A 19,418-nucleotide genomic window follows, 5' to 3' on the forward strand; every position below is an offset into this window, starting at 1 on the left:
CAATCTGAAAAACATTATTTTATTTCCCAATCAGGAAGAAAAATGCTTAAATAGTAAACCAATTGACAGCTCTGGAGAATACCAAAATTTACCCATCAGGACATTTTCTCCCACCGTTTATTTTAGGAACATTATTTTATCAAAACCAGAAATTTTCACCAAAAATTCAGCTATTCAGTTTAATTTTGAAAAGAACTTTCATAAAAATAGAGCCTAAAAGCTGTCATCAACACCTTTGAGATTCGTTTATTAAATATTTGTTGGTAAATTTCAAATATGATTTATTTGAGAAACATATCAACAAACTTACGATTATGCAAAGAGGTAAAAAGAAATCGCTTAACTGTGATATTTGACCTAAATTTGTAAGCTTGACCTTTGACCTCCAGGCTTGAGTCTAGAACGTAAAACACTTCTCATAATGCTCATCACTTATTGAAGTTTCAATTATTCAATCGGTGCAGAACAGTTACATTCAAGAAATGTGCTTAGGAACAATATCTTGACCTGTATTGGACTTTCAACCTTGAATTGTGACATTATGACCTCTATGACCTACCATCTAGCACCATGATGCCCCACTCTTGACTCTGCATCCATTCCATCACCCTCTCTGCCTCCCAGGATCTCTTGGTTGAGTGAGCCAGCATGGAATAAGTGCTAATACAGATATCACAACCTGCAAATAGCAAACACCAGCAGTCCAGCCTTAATCATTATAAAGCTGAGTTTAAGTTTGAATTTAAACATTTAACTTATGGCAATTAATGGTACTCAACATGTTAGAATTTTCATTGGATAACTTCTTTTTGAGATTCAGATAAAGATTTGGAACTTGATTGATTGCTGCATTTGTGCTATATAGTTAAAAAGGCTAAATGATTTGCAGATTATTAAGGATGTATACAGAAGGAACTTAATAGCAAACAAATATTGGTCAGAACATGCCATTAGAATGATAGCCACGTTTTGGGAATAGGGGGTTTAATGCATGTGCAGAAAGTGTCATCCAGATAAAGCTGTGCAGTCTGCATGTGCAGAAAGTGTCATCAGATAAAGCTGTGCAGTCTGCATGTGCAGAAAGTGTCATCCAGATAAAGCTGTGCAGTCTGCAGGGTTTAATGCATGTGCAGAAAGTGTCATCCAGATAAAGCTGTGCAGTCTGCATGGTTTAATGCATGTGCAGAAAGTGTCATCCAGATAAAGCTGTGCAGTCTGCAGGGTTTAATGCATGTGCAGAAAGTGTCATCCAGATAAAGCTGTGCAGTCTGCAGGGTTAAATGCATGTGCAGAAAGTGTCATCCAGATAAAGCTGTGCAGTCTGCAGGGTCTAATGCATGTGCAGAAAGTGTCGTCCAGATAAAGCTGTGCAGTCTGCATGTGCAGAAAGTGACGTCCAGATAAAGCTGTGCAGTCTGCATGTGCAAAAAGTGTCATCCAGATAAAGCTGTGCAGTCTGCATGTGCAGAAAGTGTCTTCCAGATGAAGCTGTGCAGTCTACATGTGCAGAAAGTGTCATCCAGATAAAGCTGTGCAGTCTGCAAAGGCTGAGAAGGGACAAATCTTTTCCCCTTTACAGAATTTGTGTTAAAGGAAGACTATCTTATACCAAAATCCAGTCTATGTGTAAAGTGTCATTCCTGATGGGCCTGTGAAAATTACACAGGCTAATCTGGGATGACACTTTAAGCACATGCATTAGGCTCTGTTTTCCCAAAACTAGGCTCATGTGTTACAATGACACTGATAGGCCTATATGGCTGTCAATGAAAGATATTACGACAAGACATTCCAATACTCACCAATTGGCTTATCTTTAGCGTCCGAGGTGAAACGACAAATCATGCTGTCATCTGCTGTGGACCACATCTTGAACTGGAGAAATAACAGAAGTGTTTAATCCTGTGCCACTCAGCTACAGATATTGACCATTTTGTAGTCCCTTAGAAAATAATATTAGACAATATTTTGGGAAGATCAGGGTTAAGTGCATGTGCTTGATATCGTCTCTACTTAGGGAATATCTATTAGGCATAACATATTTTCCCTGATTAGCCTGTGCAGACTGCACAGGAAATTCTGGAATATCACTTTATGCACAGGCATTTAAACCAATTTTCCCAGAACAAGGCTCAAATGTCAGTGTTGGCTCTGTCATTCCAGAATTTCCTGTGCAGTCCACAATGGCAAATCAGGGATGACACTTTCCGCCTATACTGAATTTTTGTTTATAAGAGACCATTTTTAAACGAAAACTTGCATTAAAGTGGATAGTGTCATCCTTGATAAGCCTGTGCAGTGTGCACAGGCTAATTAAAAAAATCCACATGCATTAATCCCTTTTTTCCCAGACAGAGGCTCATGTATAAAGGCCTTAATCAAATTAGTATGTGTACAAATCATACAAAAATTATCACATTTAAGAATGAGAGCTTTTAGACTATCCCTAAAACCGACTGTCACCACAAACAAAACACAAAAAGATCTGAAAATAGTTTGTGTACTACACTATGTAAATGTGTAGAGCTTTAAGTATTAATATTCCTTTTCAATAACAGAGCACCGTATGAGCCTCAATCTGGGAATAGCGGGTTTAATGTGTGTGTGTAAAGTATTGGCCCAGATTAGCCTGTGCAGAAGGCTTTTAAGGAATTTTCGTTCAAAAGTTTCTTCTTATCCACAATCCAGTCTTGGCAAAAAGTGTTCTCCCTAACAAGCCTTTGCGCTGTGCAGAGGGTAATCTGGGACAACACTACACTCATTCATTAAGCCCGGTTTTCCCTGAGAAAGGCTCATATTAAACAACCAAAAAGCAGTCACCTGCGACCTCCATTGTTCCACTGCCACACCTGATGTGGCCAGACACAGGCATCTTTTACGCACGGTACAGGCCGCTGTTACGCCCACCAGAGTTTTACCCGCACCACAAGGTAGCACGATCACTCCTGACCGCGCCCGACCGTTGCCGAACATTTTACGCAAACTTTTCTCTTGGTATGGTCGTAACACTGCCGAGGGTTTCAGATCTATACTGGAATATTGAGAGAACTGTGATAAAGATTTACAGTCAAACCTGAATTTAACGGTCAGTCAAGGGAAATGATCAAAGTTACCGTTGTCCACAGGTGACCGTTGAATTCGGATCACAATTTTAAGAAGGTTGGTCAGTTGGTAGTATTACTACGTCGTTACCCCACCCAGTCGTTTGCATACAGTGTAAAACAAATGCATTAACTTACGCGTGTACATTGAATAATAGAGAATAATATCTTTTAGATTGATTTAATTTCATATTGTTAAATTAAACAATGACTTTATCAACGCTGGTATAATTGTTTACTCATGCATCTCATTTATTCAGTAAATAAAGCTTGTCACGTTCTGTTGACGTCACGTCCCTAAAAGTCTAAAAAGCGGATTCGGTGTCATAAGCCGATAGTACGGTGTAATTGTACCGTTCTTATTCAAAGAAATAGTGGTCATTTAATTTAGCGATAATTACTTTCAACAAGTCATAAACTCTGACATATTTTCTTTTGAAGATACCCCCACAATTATCCCCGGGAAAGATACCTTCTCAACACCTTATAATTTGTTTACTCGCAGCGGGCCGCTTTTATAATATCATAGACAATTACCGCTTTCAGACGCTTTAAACGCAAAATAGACGGACAAATAATGTGCTGTGTTTTAAATTTTCGCGACTCGAGACGACTGACGCGTGACCGTTGATTTCAGGTTAAACATGAATTTCGGAGTGGAATATAGTGGCCGTTGGCCGTTATGGTCAGGTGGCCGTTAAATTCAAGTGTAATATAGAGTGTTTTTTGTCGGGGGGATTCCAGACTGACCGTTGTCTGCAGGTGACCGGTAAATTCAGGTGGCCGTTAGGTCAGTTTCGACTGTATATAGCATGCAAAACATAGATAAAGCATATATTTTTTGTAAGGAATAACATAATATTATGCCCTAATAACCAGAAAAAAATATTTTTAATAATTCTCATGGTTTATGTTTTCCACACAGGCTTATATGGGACAATACTTTCAGCATAAAATGGATTTGCGCTACGAAAAGATTTTCTTTCAACAAAGAAAACTGAAAGTGTTGTCCCTGATTTGCCTGTGCCATTTGTTCAAGCTAATCTGGGACGACACTTTACACACATGCATTAAGCCCTGTTTTCCCACAGGTCCCTGAGTGGGAACTTACTTAATGTCTGGATTGACAGTGTCATTGCACTTACTTAATGTCTGGATTGACAGTGTCATTGCACTTACTTAATGTCTAGATTGACAGTGTCATTGCACTTACTTAATGTCTGTATTGACAGTGTCATTGCACTTACTTAATGTCTGGATTGACAGTGTCATTGCACTTACTAAATGTCTGGATTGACAGTGTCATTGCACTTACTTAATGTCTGGGTTGACAGTGTCATTGCACTTACTTAATGTCTGGATTGACAGTGTCATTGCACTAACTTAATGTCTGGGTTGACAGTGTCATTGCACTTACTTAATGTCTGGATTGACAGTGTCATTGCACTTACTAAATGTATGGATTGACAGTGTCATTGCACTTACTTAATGTCTGGATTGACAGTGTCATTGCACTTACTTAATGTCTGGATTGACAGTGTCATTGCACTTACTTATTGTCTGGGTTGACAGTGTCATTGCACTTACTTAATGTCTTGATTGACAGTGTCATTGCACTGACTTAATGCCTGGGTTGACAGTGTCATTGTACTTACTTAATGTCTGGGTTGACAGTGTCATTGCACTTACTTAATGTCTGGATTGACAGTGTCATTGCACTAACTTAATGACTGGGTTGACAGTGTCATTGCACTTACTTAATGTCTGGATTGACAGTGTCATTGCACTTACTCAATGTCTGGGTTGACAGTGTCATTGCACTTACTTACTGTCCAGATTGACAGTGTTATTGCACTTACTTAATGTCTGGATTGACAGTGTCATTGCACTTACTTAATGTCTGGATTGACAGTGTCATTGCACTTACTTAATGTCTGGGTTGACAGTGTCATTGCACTTACTTAATGTCTGGATTGACAGTGTCATTGAACTTACTTAATGTCTGGGTTGACAGTGTCATTGCACTTACTTAATGTCTGGGTGGACAGTGTCATTGCACTTACTTTATGTCTGGATTGACAGTGGTATTGCACTTACTTAATGTCTGGATTGACAGTGTCTATGCACTTACTTAATGTCTGGGTTGACAGTGTCATTGCACTTACTTAATGTCTGGATTGACAGTGTCATTGCACTTACCTAATGTCTGGGTTGACAGTGTCATTGCACTTACTTAATGTCTGGATTGACAGTGTCATTGCACTAACTTAATGTCTGGATTGACAGTGCCATTGCACCTACTTAATATCTGGATTGACAGTGTCATTGCACTTACTTAATGTCTGGGTTGACAGTGTCATTGCACTTACTTATTGTCTGGGTTGACAGTGTCATTGCACTTACTTAATGTCTGGATTGACAGTGTCATTGTACTTACTTAATGTCTGGATTGACAGTGTCATTGCACTTACTTAATTACTTGGTTGACAGTGTCATTGCACTTACTGAATGTCTGGATTGACAGTGTCATTGCACTTACTTAATGTCTGGATTGACAGTGTCATTGCACTTACTAAATGTCTGGATTGACAGTGTCATTGCACTTACTTAATGTCTTGATTGACAGTGTCACCGCACTTACTTAATGTCTGGATTGACAGTGTCATTGCACTTACTAAATGTCTGGATTGACAGTGTCATTGCACTTACTTAATGTCTGGATTGACAGTGTCATTGCACTTACTTAATGTCTGGATTGACAGTGTCATTGCACTTACTAAATGTCTGGATTGACAGTGTCATTGCACTTACTTAATGTCTTGATTGACAGTGGCATTGCACTTACTTAATGTCTGGATTGACAGTGGGATTGCACTTACTTAATGTCTGGATTGACAGTGTCATTGCACTTACTTAATGTCTGGATTGACAGTGTCATTGCACTTACTTAATGTCTGGATTGACAGTGTCATTGCACTTACTTAATGTCTGGATTGACAGTGTCATTGCACTTACTTAATGTCTTGATTGACAGTGTCATTGCACTTACTTAATGTCTGGATTGACAGTGTCATTGCACTTACTTAATGTCTGGATTGACAGTGTCATTGCACTTACTTAATGTCTGGATTGACAGTGTCATTGCACTTACTTAATGTCTGGATTGACAGTGTCATTGCACTTACTTAATGTCTGGATTGACAGTGTCATTGCACTTACTTAATGTCTGGGTTGACAGTGTCATTACGGAAGTCATATTCTGCCAGCAGAGGATACTCGAGCTCAATGCATCTGAAAAAGGAAAAAAACCCACCTTGTATTATAGGTTTATCGTAAAATTGTGTTGTCTCTAGCTCAATTCATCTGGAATAGGCAGACACAACTTGTATTATAGGTTTATCATAGAATTGTGTTGTCTCTAGCTCAATGCATCTGGAATAGGTAGACAAAACTTGTATTATAGGTTTATCATAGAATTGTGATGTCTCTAGCTCAATGAATCTGGAATAGGCAGACACAACTTGTATTATAGGTTTATCATAGAATTGTGATGTCTCTAGCTCAATGAATCTGGAATAGGTAGACAAAACTTGTATTATAGGTTTAACATAGAATTGTGTTGTCTCTAGCTCAATGCATCTGGAATAGGTAGACAAAACTTGTATTATAGGTTTATCATAGAATAGTGTTGTCTCTAGCTCAATTCGTCTGGAATAGGTAGACAAAACTTGTATTATAGGTTTATCATAGAATTGTGTTGTCTCTAGCTCAATTCATCTGGAATAGGCAGACACAACTTGTATTATAGGTTTATCATAGAATTGTGTTGTCTCTAGCTCAATGCATCTGGAATAGGTAGACAAAACTTGTATTATAGGTTTAACATAGAATTGTGTTGTCTCTAGCTCAATGCATCTGGAATAGGTAGACAAAACTTGTATTATAGGTTTATCATAGAATTGTGTTGTCTCTAGCTCAATTCGTCTGGAATAGGTAGACAAAACTTGTATTATAGGTTTATCATAGAATTGTGTTGTCTCTAGCTCAATGCATCTGGAATAGGCAGACAATACTTGTAAGTATTATAGGTTTAACATAGAATTGTGTTGTGTGTTAGAGTTCTGTTCAATTCAGCTCTGTCATAATTTAGTGCATGAAAGCCACTAATGAGTGTCTATACAAAATCTTAGCACACAAACTGAACAATTACCGTTCACTACGGTCAGGTCACAATTTGACTAATCCATTAACTCCTACTGCACAGATGGTGGTGTCAATGGGGTGTTGAAATAACGTGTTAATATGTAAACATATGTAACTGTGGAAACATTTTAGTTAAGGATTATAGAGTTGAATTAGTTTAATATTGTGGTTTGTTTTTGGAATTTAATTTTGCCGTTCTAATACTCATTCAATAATTGAATATTTGATTAAGTATTCAAATATTGGATCATTTTTTCATCTCAAGATTTTATAGTTTTTTTTACCATTTTCAACAGTTCTTCAGACATATCACAGCAGCCATATTACCTATACACATTTTCCTGTTTAAGCTTGTTTACCAGTGCACATACTGATGCCAGTAACTTAAAACATACGTACTTGAATCAGAGGTAGTAAGAGAACCGCTATAAAATCGTTGTGAAAATTATTTCAACACCAATCCCTAGACAAATTTACACGAATTTTACAGTTTCTGTATTCAAAGCATTAAGGACCACTAAGGTAACAAACCGTTTCTGGATGTCCTCAATCCTGTCCTGCCTCACTTCAAACGACACGGTCTTCATATCCTCTCCTTCATCATCATCATTGTCCAGCTTAGCAGAACAGAACAGATTTATTTTGCCTTCAGCATACATGGCTCATCATCATTAGCACATATTTGTGTCACGCTCATATGTTATATATGAGAAACAGGGTTAAATGCATGTCTGTAAAGTGTCCTCCCAGATTAGCATGTGCAATCCGCACAGGTTAATCAGGGACAACACTTACCGCTTTTATGATATTTTTTCGTTTTAAGAAAGTCTCTTCTAAGCAAAAATCCAGTTTAGGTGGAAAGAGTTGTCCCTGATTAGCCTATTCCGACAGCACAGGCTAATCTGGATCAATTAACGCACATGCATTTCACCTGCTTTTCACAAAGCCAGAAATGTATATGCAAAACAGCATTTGTTTAAAGTAGATACAAAACATGCATCAATTCAATGTACATAAACAAGAAACAAGAGGGCCTGAAAGGCCCAAAGTCGCTCACCTGAGATAACAAGATATTATTGGGACAAATCTTCTGACCAAGTTTCACGAAGATCGGAAAATAAATGTGGCCTCTAGATTGATAACAAGGTTTTACTATAGCCATATAAGGAAAAATGCCCCGCCCCCTGGCAGCCATGTTTTTCAACCAACCGGCATCATTTTTGAACTCATCCAAGATATTATCGGGATGAATCTTCTGACCAAGTTTCATGAAGATTGGACAGTAAATGTGGCCTCTAGAGTGTTAACAAGATTTTACTAAAGCCATATAAGGAAAAATACCCAGCCCCTTGGAAGCCATTTTTTTCAAGCAAACATAATTATTTTCAAACTCATCCAAGATATTCTGACCAAATTTCATAAAGATTGGACAATAAATGTGGCCATGTTTTTAAAGCAAGCAAAACCATTTTCGAACTCATCCAAGATATCATTGGGACATATCTTCTGAGCAAGTTTCATGATGATCGGAAAATAAATGTGACCTCTAGAGTGTTAACAAGGTTTTACTAAAGCCAAATAAGGAAAATAGCCCCGCCCCTGTGGTGGCCATGTTATTCAACCAACCGGCATCATTTTTGAACTCCTCTAAGATATTATTGGGATGAATCTTCTGACCGAGTTTCATGAAGATCGGACTATAAACTTGGCCTCTAGAGTGTTAACAAGATTTTACTATAGCCTTATATAGCCATATAAGGAAAAATGCCCCGCCCCTTGGCAGCCATGTTATTCAAGCAAACGTAACCATTTTCGAACTCATCCAAGATATCATTAAGACAAATCTTCTGACCATATTTCATCAAGATTGGACAATAAATGTGGCCTCAAGAGTGTTAACAAGGTTTTGCTATAGCCATTTTCGGAAAAATGCCCCGCCCCCTGGCGGCCATGTTATTCAACCAACCGGCATCATTTCGAACTCGTCCAAGATATCATTGGGAAGAACCTTATGACCAAGTTTAGTTAAGATTGGACAATAACTGTGGCCTCTAGACTGTTAACAAGATTTTACTATAGCCATATAAGGAAAAATGCCCCGCCCCTTGGCAGCCATGTTTCTCAAGCAAAGGTTACCATTTTTTAACTCATCAAAGATATCAGTGGGACAAATCTTCTAAGCAAGTTTCATGATGATCGGAAAATAAATGTGGCCTCTAGAGTGTTAACAAGGTTTTACTATAGCCATATAAGGAAAAATGCCCCGCCCCCTGGCGGCCATGTTTTTCAACCAACCGGCATCATTTTCAGACTCGTCCATGATATTATTAAGATGAATCTTCTGACCAAGTTTCATGAAGATCAGACAATAAATGTTGCCTCTAGAGTGTTAACAAGATTTTACTATAACCATATATAGCCATATAAGGAAAAATGCCCCGCCCCTTGGCAGCCATGTTTTTCAAGTAAACATAACCATTTTCAAACTCATCCAAGATATTATTGAAACCAATCTTCTGACCAAGTTTCATAAAGATTGAACTATAAATGTGGCCTCTAGAGAGTGAACAATGCAAATGTTGACGTTGCACAAGGGACAACGCACGATGGACAATGCACGACGGACAAAAGGCGATCACGTTGTTCTCAGGTGAGCTAAAAAACATGTTTTTGTGAAAATGTCACATAGATAAGGTAAATGGTAAATACATGGTTATAACATAATGTTATATGTTGTTTAATAATTGCAACAATTAGAATATTATTATGTACCTAATAATTTGAAGTGTAAATATATTATTATTGTAGACTAAATATACAACATATTGTCTCATATTTTAAAGCATTTTAAATTATACACGGTTAGATTTCTTAACAATGTTTTAACCTTATCGTAGTAATCAAAGATGTCCGATGGCACAGCCTCCGTCCCGTTCTCAGTAGATTTAGTTGCCGCCTCGTCTGAAGGACCAGGCACCTGGGACAGCAGGTTGGGGGCGCTGCTGGATACTGGGAGACTCTGGGGCTGGGAGGGTCTGTTGAACTGAAATCATCAGTGTCCTTGATCAATATTGCATTACAGAATACTGGTATTTCATAAATGAGCATGGTTCTGGGAAACTGGGGCCTAATGAATTTGCGCAATGTTTGCACCCAGGCAAATAGGGCACAAACTTTCCATTTTAATGAAATTAAATGTTCCAATGTGGTCTCTTCCTAATGAAAATTTAGTCTAGGCAGAGCATGTTATTCGCAATAAGCCTATACAGATTTCACAGGCGAATCTGGGACGACACTTTCCCACATGCATTTAGCCCAGAACAAGGCTCAATGTAAATCATAAAGAATGTTTAATTAGTAAATTTTACAATTTTAACCCTTTACCACTTAGTTAGAACGTATTTGTAGTCCATTAGAATATCAAATTTATTTAAAGATTTTTCTTATGAAATTCAAGTTTAGAAGACTGAATGCCCAACTCTACAATGCTAATGAGCAGCAAACAACACAAAACCTTAAAAGACTGCTAGTTACTCGCAGGCTGTTCTGGGTTTATGCTGGCTGCTAAAAGTCATTTTTACTTTTTGCTTCTGAGCAGAAAAGGTTTAAACAAGTATTTTAACAAGTCCTCATGTCAAGAGAACTGATATTAAGAAGTGACATGTGGTATTAGTTTCTCTTTGGCAATAACAAACAAGCATGGCTTTTATGCCATTTTTTATATCAAAATATCAGAAAAAAAGACGACAAAAGGCCCCAGTTTGCTCACCTGTTACCCTTAGGAACTTAAATTTTATGAGAAGCTTTTTTCATGTTTCTGTAACCATTGAAAAACAAAAATCAACTGAGATACAGTGAGTAAAAAAAAATTTGTGCAAATTCCAGAATTATAAGGCAAATCATATCACTTGTAGTGTTCACAAGGTTTCTCTACAGCTTAATCAGGAAAACTTACTTGTCTCCTAGTGCCTGGTGGTCATGTATTATGTTTAACAAGGCTATTGCCAAGAAATATAAGTCCCGTACCTGTGAAACTCCACCATTTTCAGCAATATTTCTAGCCTATTTGTTGCCATAGCAACCATAATTCTTGACATGGGAACAAAATGAAATGATGTGCATAATCTCCATATTGCCATCTATCTATGCTTTAAATTTCATGAAGAAATATGAAGAACTTTTAAAGTTATTGCAGGATCCACCATTTTCAGCAATATTTCTAGTCTTTTTGTTGCCATAGCAACCAGAATTCTTGACATATGAACAAAATGAAATGAGGTGCATAATCTCTATCTACCCATGTTTCAAGTTTCATGAAAAACTATGAAAAACTTTAAAAATTATAGAAGGATCCACCATTTTCAGCAATATTTCTAGTCTATATGTTGCCATAGCAACCATAATTCTTGTAACAGGAACAAAATTAAATGACGTGCATAATCTCCATATTGCCATCTGTCTATGTTTCAAGTTTCATGAAAAAATATGAAGAACTTTAAAAGTTATCGCAGGATCCAGAAAAGTGTGACGGACTGACAGACTGACACACACAGTGCAAACCAAAAGTCCTCCGGTTTCACTGGTAGGGGACAATAAAAAACCAGGGCGCTGCCAATTCAGACTGCAGCAGTATGATTTAAACAAACTTGGTAGAGGACCATTATAATATCTTATACATGTATAACAAATGCCAAATACATGGGCCTTTCTGTTTTCAGTGGAAACGAGTTTTTTTATAAAGTCACCATATACATAATAGAATTAAGTTACCCCCAGGGTTGGACTATTTTTGACTCCAGGGATGTTATTTGAACAAACACACAACGCACATAGCACACCAGGGAACGCCGCTTATAGAGTGATTGCAATAACTCACCATGAGCACTTTGCACTCTGAGGAGCTAAAAGTTTGACAGACAGAAGGACAGACGGACAAAAGTGAATCTATATGCCCCATCCTCATAAATTGGGGAGCATAAGAAGTCATGGACGAACTCACACACTCAAAGACTGAAAACACAGAATCTTTAAAGCTCACCATGAGCGCTTTGTGTTCAGTTCATTAAAAAACTTTGAATGCATGTGGAAAGATTTCATACAAGTAGGTACTTCTGTTACTCTCAATATTTAAGCACTGAATATTCATGAAACAGCAATTTCATGTAGTTAGGCAATCACAGTAAAGCTGACATATGCAACCATTTTTTCTAAACCTATTTATTTTATCTTGATTGCATAGAAAGCCTAAGGCTTATTTGAAGAGCTCTCAAGTTCATTTCCTGGAACTAGAACCAGTACTTGGAGAGATTGAAAGAACGCTTCCAAAGTGGTTACCTCCCGATTATTAGGCAGACACCACATCCACTACAATGATTATTTAAACAACAAACACTTTTATAACAATATAAACAAAACTGTTTTGAAAAATATGTCAATCTCCACAATGTTATCTCCTTTAAATCTAGCATTCCTTACTGTTTTGAGTATGTGAGAAAAATAAATACTGTAATACAAATTTGTCTGCTAACAGGTCTTTTTATTGCATATTGTTTAGAAAGCTCCAATGTTCAAAAATAATAATAATATGCCTTAATGCATGAGCCTAAAGTATTGTCCTTGGTCAACCTCAGAAGTCAGCTGCCTAGAATGATTTTCTTTTTTAAGACACTTCTGTTAAACAAGAGGCCCATGAGGGCCTGAATCGCTCTACTTGCTGGAATCAATAGGGCTCAAGCCCTTGATAGCATGAACAATCTGAGTAAGTTTTAAATAAACAGACCCAAAGTGGGAAATTTATCGCATAAACAAGAAGAAACATAAAATTTAAACTTCAAATGGCTCCTTTTCAACAATAAGTTGGACAAATTTTCTTCACTCTCAATGGGGTTCTTGCCCTTGATGATATATAAAACATCCGTTGAAGTTTCAAAAGGATATAACTTTATATGTAAACAAACAAGAAATGTGTTTGTCGGAAACACTATGTCCCCTTCTGCGCCGCTTTGATTTTTTTTTACCTTTGACCTTGAAGGATGACCTTGACCTTGACCTTTTGCCACTCAAAATGTGCAGCTCCATGAGATACACAGGCATGCCAAATATGAAGTTACTATCTTCAATATTGCAAAAGTAATGGCAAAATGTTAAAGTTTTTGTTTTTTTCTCAAATTCAAGGGGAGATAATTCTGGACTCATAACTAAGATATTGCTCATTTTCAATAGGGTTTGACTCATCATTTAGATAAAGACACTGTGCAAGTTGGGAAATGATTGGATGAAAACTGTGGACTTCATTGCATAAACAAGCCTTATTTCACAATTTTCCCAATTCAAGGGGAGATAATTCTGGACTTTTTACTCTGATGTTACCCATTTTCAATAGGGTTCGAGTCCTCATAAATATAAACAAGAAAAAAGTCTAACGCACGCATGGACGGACGACGGAAACCATGCCATGACATAAGCTCTTCAGGCCTTCAGCCAGTAGAGCTTAAAACGACATAAAAGCGAAAATTGTAGTAACTGATTAGCCTGCACACGCTTATCTGGGACGACACTTTAAGATAATTCGTTAGACCCCATTTCCAAGAGTGCGCCTCCAATCTTTTTATATCCCGTTTTTTTTCTTAAGCAAGCACTGTATTGTACCAGGATGGATGAGGGTTTGGTGAATGTTTCCTGGATGAGTTTATCACCACCCCCGTCAGTGCTGTCCTCCATCTCAGCTCTGAGTCGACATTCCTGTATGACTGGGTCCTTCAACATTTTCTGGATAACCTCCTAGAAATGCAAGGTGCAGTGAGTTGTTACCATGAAACACTGTCTGTAAGCAGTGATTACCAACAACACAATATATATAGCAGTGGTAACAATGTAACAATGGAGAAGTGGTTACAATGTAACATGAATATGCTTATATGCCAACCAATATATTACTTAATTGTTAATTTCTTTTTTACAAAATTGGTGTTGTAATTTCTTGTTTACAATCAAAAATCAATTTCGCTAATCATAATAATTCAAACGCTGTTATATAACAATATTTTTCCTTTTTTTTTAAAGCTTAAAACAGCAGCGTTTTCTACATACTGCATGCTGACTCTCCACATAGTATTTGTTGCGTTTCAACACCAGCTTGACCTTCCCATAGCTCAGTGTACACAGCTGTAATAGGAAAGAGAGTAAAGTGCCCTGTGGGGGCATACATATTAAGTGTATGTCATAGCATCCAATTTGAGTTTGTTGCAGTGTTAAATATCTTATGACAGGAAACCCGAATTTTGTAAATCGCTAAATTTTGAAAATAAAAGTAACCTTTTCAGAATTAAAAGAAAAGATAGGAAACATAGGAGGTGTTTTGAAAATAAAGGATTTTGATCCAAAATACATGAGATGCTTTGGAACATTAGAAGTCTATAATGATTTTGAATGGTACACAAATAAAAGCATGATAAGCATTCAAAGCTCCTACAATCCATGACTTTGTATCAAATACAGCCTAACGCATGCGTAAAGTGTTGTTCCAGATAAGCGGCTGCTGACAACATTTTCAGCTGCAACTGGATTTTTTGTTTAGACGAGACTTCCTTAAAAAAAAAATTCCATAAAAGCAAAAACTATGGTCCCTGGGCAGTCTGAACAAGCAAATATGGGACGACACTTTACGCACATGCATAAAGCAAAGTTTCCCCAGACAAAGACTCATGTCATAACAATGTCCTTACAAACCCAGCACCAACCTTGATGAATTCTTCTATTCCAATGGGAAGGGATGTCTTGCATAGCCTGCGCAGGTATTCTATTATGTCCTTGGTTTCCAAGCCAACAGACACTGCAGCGTACAGAGAGTAAGCTGTCAACTTGTACTCGTGAATGTGACTGGGTCGACACACAGGCTGAAAAATACATCTGTATATATAAGATCACACTACATGGAATATACATCCATATCACATCACACAGGCTGGAAAATACATCCATATCACATCACACTTTAAGTATACATTCATATTACATCACACATTACACATCAAATACACCCATATCACATCACATAGGCTGGAAAATACATCCATATCATATCACATAGGCTGGAAAATACATCCATATCACATCACACTTCAAATATGCATTCATATTACATCACACATCAAATACATCCATATCACATCAAACTTCAAATATACATTCATATTACATCACACTTCAAATACATCCATATCACATCACACTTCAAATACATCCATATCACATCACACATAAAATGTACATTCATATTACATCACACTTTAAATACATCCATATCACATCACACTTCAAGTATACGTTTATATTATGTCACACTTCAAATACATCCATAACACATCACACTTCAAGTATACATTTATATAACATCACACTTCAAATACATCCATATCACATCACACTTCAAATACATCCATATCACATCACATTTCAAATATACATCCATATGACGTCACACTTCAAATACATACATATCACATCACATTTCAAATATACATCCATATGACATCACACTTCAAATACATCCACATCACATCACATTTCAAATATACATCAATATGACATCACACTTCAAATACACCCATATCACATCACATTTCAAATATACATCCATATCACATCACACTTCAAATACATCCATATCACATCACACTTCAAATAGATCCATATCACATCACACTACACACAGGTTGAAAAATACATCCTTATGTGACTCATTCTGAGAAACCTGGGCTAAAATTTCCGCTTTTATGTTATTTTTTCGTTTAAAGCAAGTCTGTTCTTAGTAAAGTTTCAGCTTAGGTGGAAAGTGTTATCCCTGAATAGCCAGTGTAGACTGAACAGGCTAATCTGGGACGACACTTTATGCAAATGCATTAAGCCCAGGTTTCACAAAAAACAATTATTATATCACATCACACTACAAACTCCCCTGAGATTCAGTCAATGTAACAAGTCGGTCAGAAGGGACAAAGCGTTCACCTTTGTGCTAAGGTGAACTTAAAATCAGTGTAGTCAGGTTTTTGTCCACATATAAGACGCTCCGGCGTATACGACGCACATAAAACATTATGAAATATTCCCAACTATGCATTCACACAAGTTAATCCATGAAATTTTTAATACTCGTGCATGTTTGATTTCAGATAGAAGATTCCTGTTAAAAGTGAACGCTGTCATTTATTCTCTCACAAGTTTAAATGGTTACATCCTCCACATATAGACATCAGCAAGATATAAAAATCACTTAATGGCTTATGAAACTGGCTTAAAAAGTTGTGTTTAATGAACACCATGTGAATCGGAACAAAATGTTTAAATGCATTTGCAGCGGTAAGTACCATTTACTATCCATTTATCAGGGAAAGGAGCTATGTCTAGATCATGTTTCATTTTAATTAAATCGTGTTTCATGATAATAAAATAAGTGCTAAACTAAAAGGTTATTTTCATGGATATTAACAGTTCTGTTAATGACTACTTGAAATGACCAGTGTACATAATGCATGAACAATATAAAATATTGATGTTTATTTAAATGATTATAATACTGTAATACCTCTGACTATTCTATAATAATTATATAAGTAGGTTATGAAGATTCATGTATGTCAATACTTTGCAAAAACATCATAATGGTGAATTTGAAACCACTAGCACAATAGTATAATGTTCTTACCTCCGATATGGCAATTAGGAACTCGTGAGCATGTTTGTAAACTGGTGAGAAAGCCTCCAAGAAAATGTGGCCATCAGGTGCCTGTGAGTGTAATAATAGATTAGTTATTCGCTCTGGAAAAATGGGGCTTGATGCACATGCATACAAAATCATTCCAGATTAACCCTGTGCAGTCTGCACAGGCTAATCAGGGACAACAGTTTCTGCTGTTGTGGTATTTTTCGTTTCAATGAAGTCTCTTCTAAAGGAAAAATCTCCTTTACGGGGAAAGGGTTGTCCCAGATAAGCCTGGGCACATTGCACAATTAAATATGGGACAATATTTAATGCACATGCAATAAGCCCCATTTCCCCAGATTGTGGTTCATGATTATTGAAAAAAAAGTCATGTGTGGTTCATAATCTCTATTTTCCTGAAAACTTCGGGAGTTAGACAAATACTCACTGTTTAACTGGATGAACACCAAACAATCAGTAAGATATAACTAATCGGGTGTCAATAGAATTGCAAGAGGTATGGAAGTTAATTGTTTAAACAGATTCATTCATTAATTCAATCCTCTCTGCGCTGTCTGGTGCTTGAGGCGACGGTAGGGGAGCGCCACTTTGGTTGGTCAGCTGCTGTTGCAGGTGCTGTCTGCAGAGTGAGGCCTTTGTTCTTGAGTTCACGCTCTATGGTTCGGCACCACGTCTCTTTTGGTCGTCTACGATTTCTTTTCCCCTGTGGAGTCCATCTCAGTGCCACCCTGGGTAGCGTATCGGGTGGCCCAGCCATCTCCATCTTCTCAAAGCGATGGTTTCCATGATGATGTTTGCGCCAGCTCTTTTATGCAGTTCCATGTTTGTGATCATGTTTTGCCAGAAGACTTTCATGATCCGTCGTAGGCACTTGTTCTGGAAGACTTACAGTTTTCGCTCGATGGTAGCAGTGGTCTTCCAGCACTAAGACCCATATAGAAGAACGCTCAGCACGTTGCTCTTGAAGATGCGGAGCTTGGTGTGCATGCTTAGACTTGTGGTCCTCCAGATGGGCTTCAGCATTGCGAAGGCTTGGTTGGCTTTGCTGATTCTCGTGTTGATCTCCCTTGCACAGTCTCCATCTGTGGTGACCTTGCTGCCCAGGTAAATGAACTCGTCCGCATCTTGCAGAGGCTGGTCATTGATGGTGATTGGGTCGCCCACTCTGGTGTTCTTCCTCATGACCTGAGTCTTCCCAATGTTGACTCTGAGACCTATGGTGCTTGCTGACAGTGCCAACTGTTGTGTCTTCTGCAGGATGTCCTGGTTCCTGCTAGCAAGTAGCCCGATATCGTCGGCGTAGTCCAGGTCATCTAGCAGTGAGGTCAGTGTCCACTGTATTCCTTGCCTCCTTCCCTCTGTGGTGCGTTGCATGATCCAGTTGATTGCCATTGAAAAGAGGAGCAGCCAGAGGATACATCTTTGCTTCACCCAAGTTTCCACCTTGAATGGTTCAGTGAGCTGGTTGTTGTGAACAACTCTGCGCTCAAAGTTTTCGTACAGGGACCTGATGACGTTGACAAGTTTCTGAGGGATGCCATAATGTCGCAGAATCTTTCAGAGGGAGTCTCTGTGTAGGCTGTCGAAGGCCTTCTCAAAGTCCAAAAAAAACACATAGAGGGATCCATTCCATTCATGGGACTGCTCAAGGATCTGCCTAAGGACAACGATGTGGTCGATGCAGGACTTGCCTTTTGTGAAGCCAGCATGTTCCTGAAGAAGGATACCGTCCACTGCTGTTGTGATGCGTTGGAGGATGATGCGGCTGAAGATCTTACTGGTGAGAGATAGTAAAGTGATGCCTCGCCAGTTGATACAGTTTCCCAGGTCTCCTTTCTTGGGCAGTTTGACGATGGTGCCGGTCTTCCATTCGCTGGGCGCTTCTTCAATGTCCCAAATCTTTTGAAGAATCTGGCAAAGAAGCTGCTGCGTCACTGTGTCTTCTGCTTTCAGCATCTCAGGGCACACTCCATCGTTGCCAGGCGCCTTACCAATCTTCAGCTTACGGATGGCTTCATTGACTTCCGTTACAGTGATGTTGCCGAGGTTGATGTCAAGGTCCTCTTCAGCTTCAGGAATGTCGGCTAGGGTTGGCGGGTCTGGGCGGTTTAGGATGGACTCGAAGTGTTGCTTCCATCTCTTCAGCTTCTCCTCTTCTACAGTGACATGAGTTCCATCTTCAGCCCTCACAGAAAGATCATGGTGCTGGCCGTAGTCGCCCTTCAGCTTCCTGGTGTTCCGGTACACTGTCTTCATGTCATTGTGCTCAGCTGCTGTCTCCGCCTCCTCTTCCAGCCTCTCTATGTACCTCCTCTTGTCTCTTCTGGCTGATGTTTTCACCACCTTGTCTTTCTCACTATGCTCCTTTGAAATTCCTTAAGTCTTAGGGATTT

General features: G+C 38.3%; 1 protein-coding gene across 2 annotated transcripts in view; it reads right to left on the reverse strand.

Annotated features, from left to right (window-relative positions):
* LOC127855041 (general transcription and DNA repair factor IIH helicase subunit XPB-like) overlaps positions 1-19,418 on the reverse strand; it is a 42,865-nt gene that overhangs the window by 12,051 nt on the left and 11,396 nt on the right. For both annotated transcript variants that reach the window (XM_052390379.1, XM_052390380.1), the window contains exons 4-13: positions 17,008-17,088; positions 15,044-15,199; positions 14,394-14,468; positions 13,953-14,084; positions 10,192-10,347; positions 7,836-7,921; positions 6,321-6,392; positions 2,821-3,031; positions 1,803-1,875; positions 560-679 (exon numbers count right to left, since the gene is read on the reverse strand). In XM_052390379.1, coding sequence (XP_052246339.1) covers positions 560-679; positions 1,803-1,875; positions 2,821-3,031; positions 6,321-6,392; positions 7,836-7,921; positions 10,192-10,347; positions 13,953-14,084; positions 14,394-14,468; positions 15,044-15,199; positions 17,008-17,088 — 1,162 coding nt within the window. The remainder of the gene's footprint in view (positions 1-559; positions 680-1,802; positions 1,876-2,820; positions 3,032-6,320; positions 6,393-7,835; positions 7,922-10,191; positions 10,348-13,952; positions 14,085-14,393; positions 14,469-15,043; positions 15,200-17,007; positions 17,089-19,418) is intronic.

Source organism: Dreissena polymorpha, chromosome 13, assembly GCF_020536995.1.
Source record: "Dreissena polymorpha isolate Duluth1 chromosome 13, UMN_Dpol_1.0, whole genome shotgun sequence".
NCBI lineage: Eukaryota > Metazoa > Mollusca > Bivalvia > Myida > Dreissenidae > Dreissena > Dreissena polymorpha.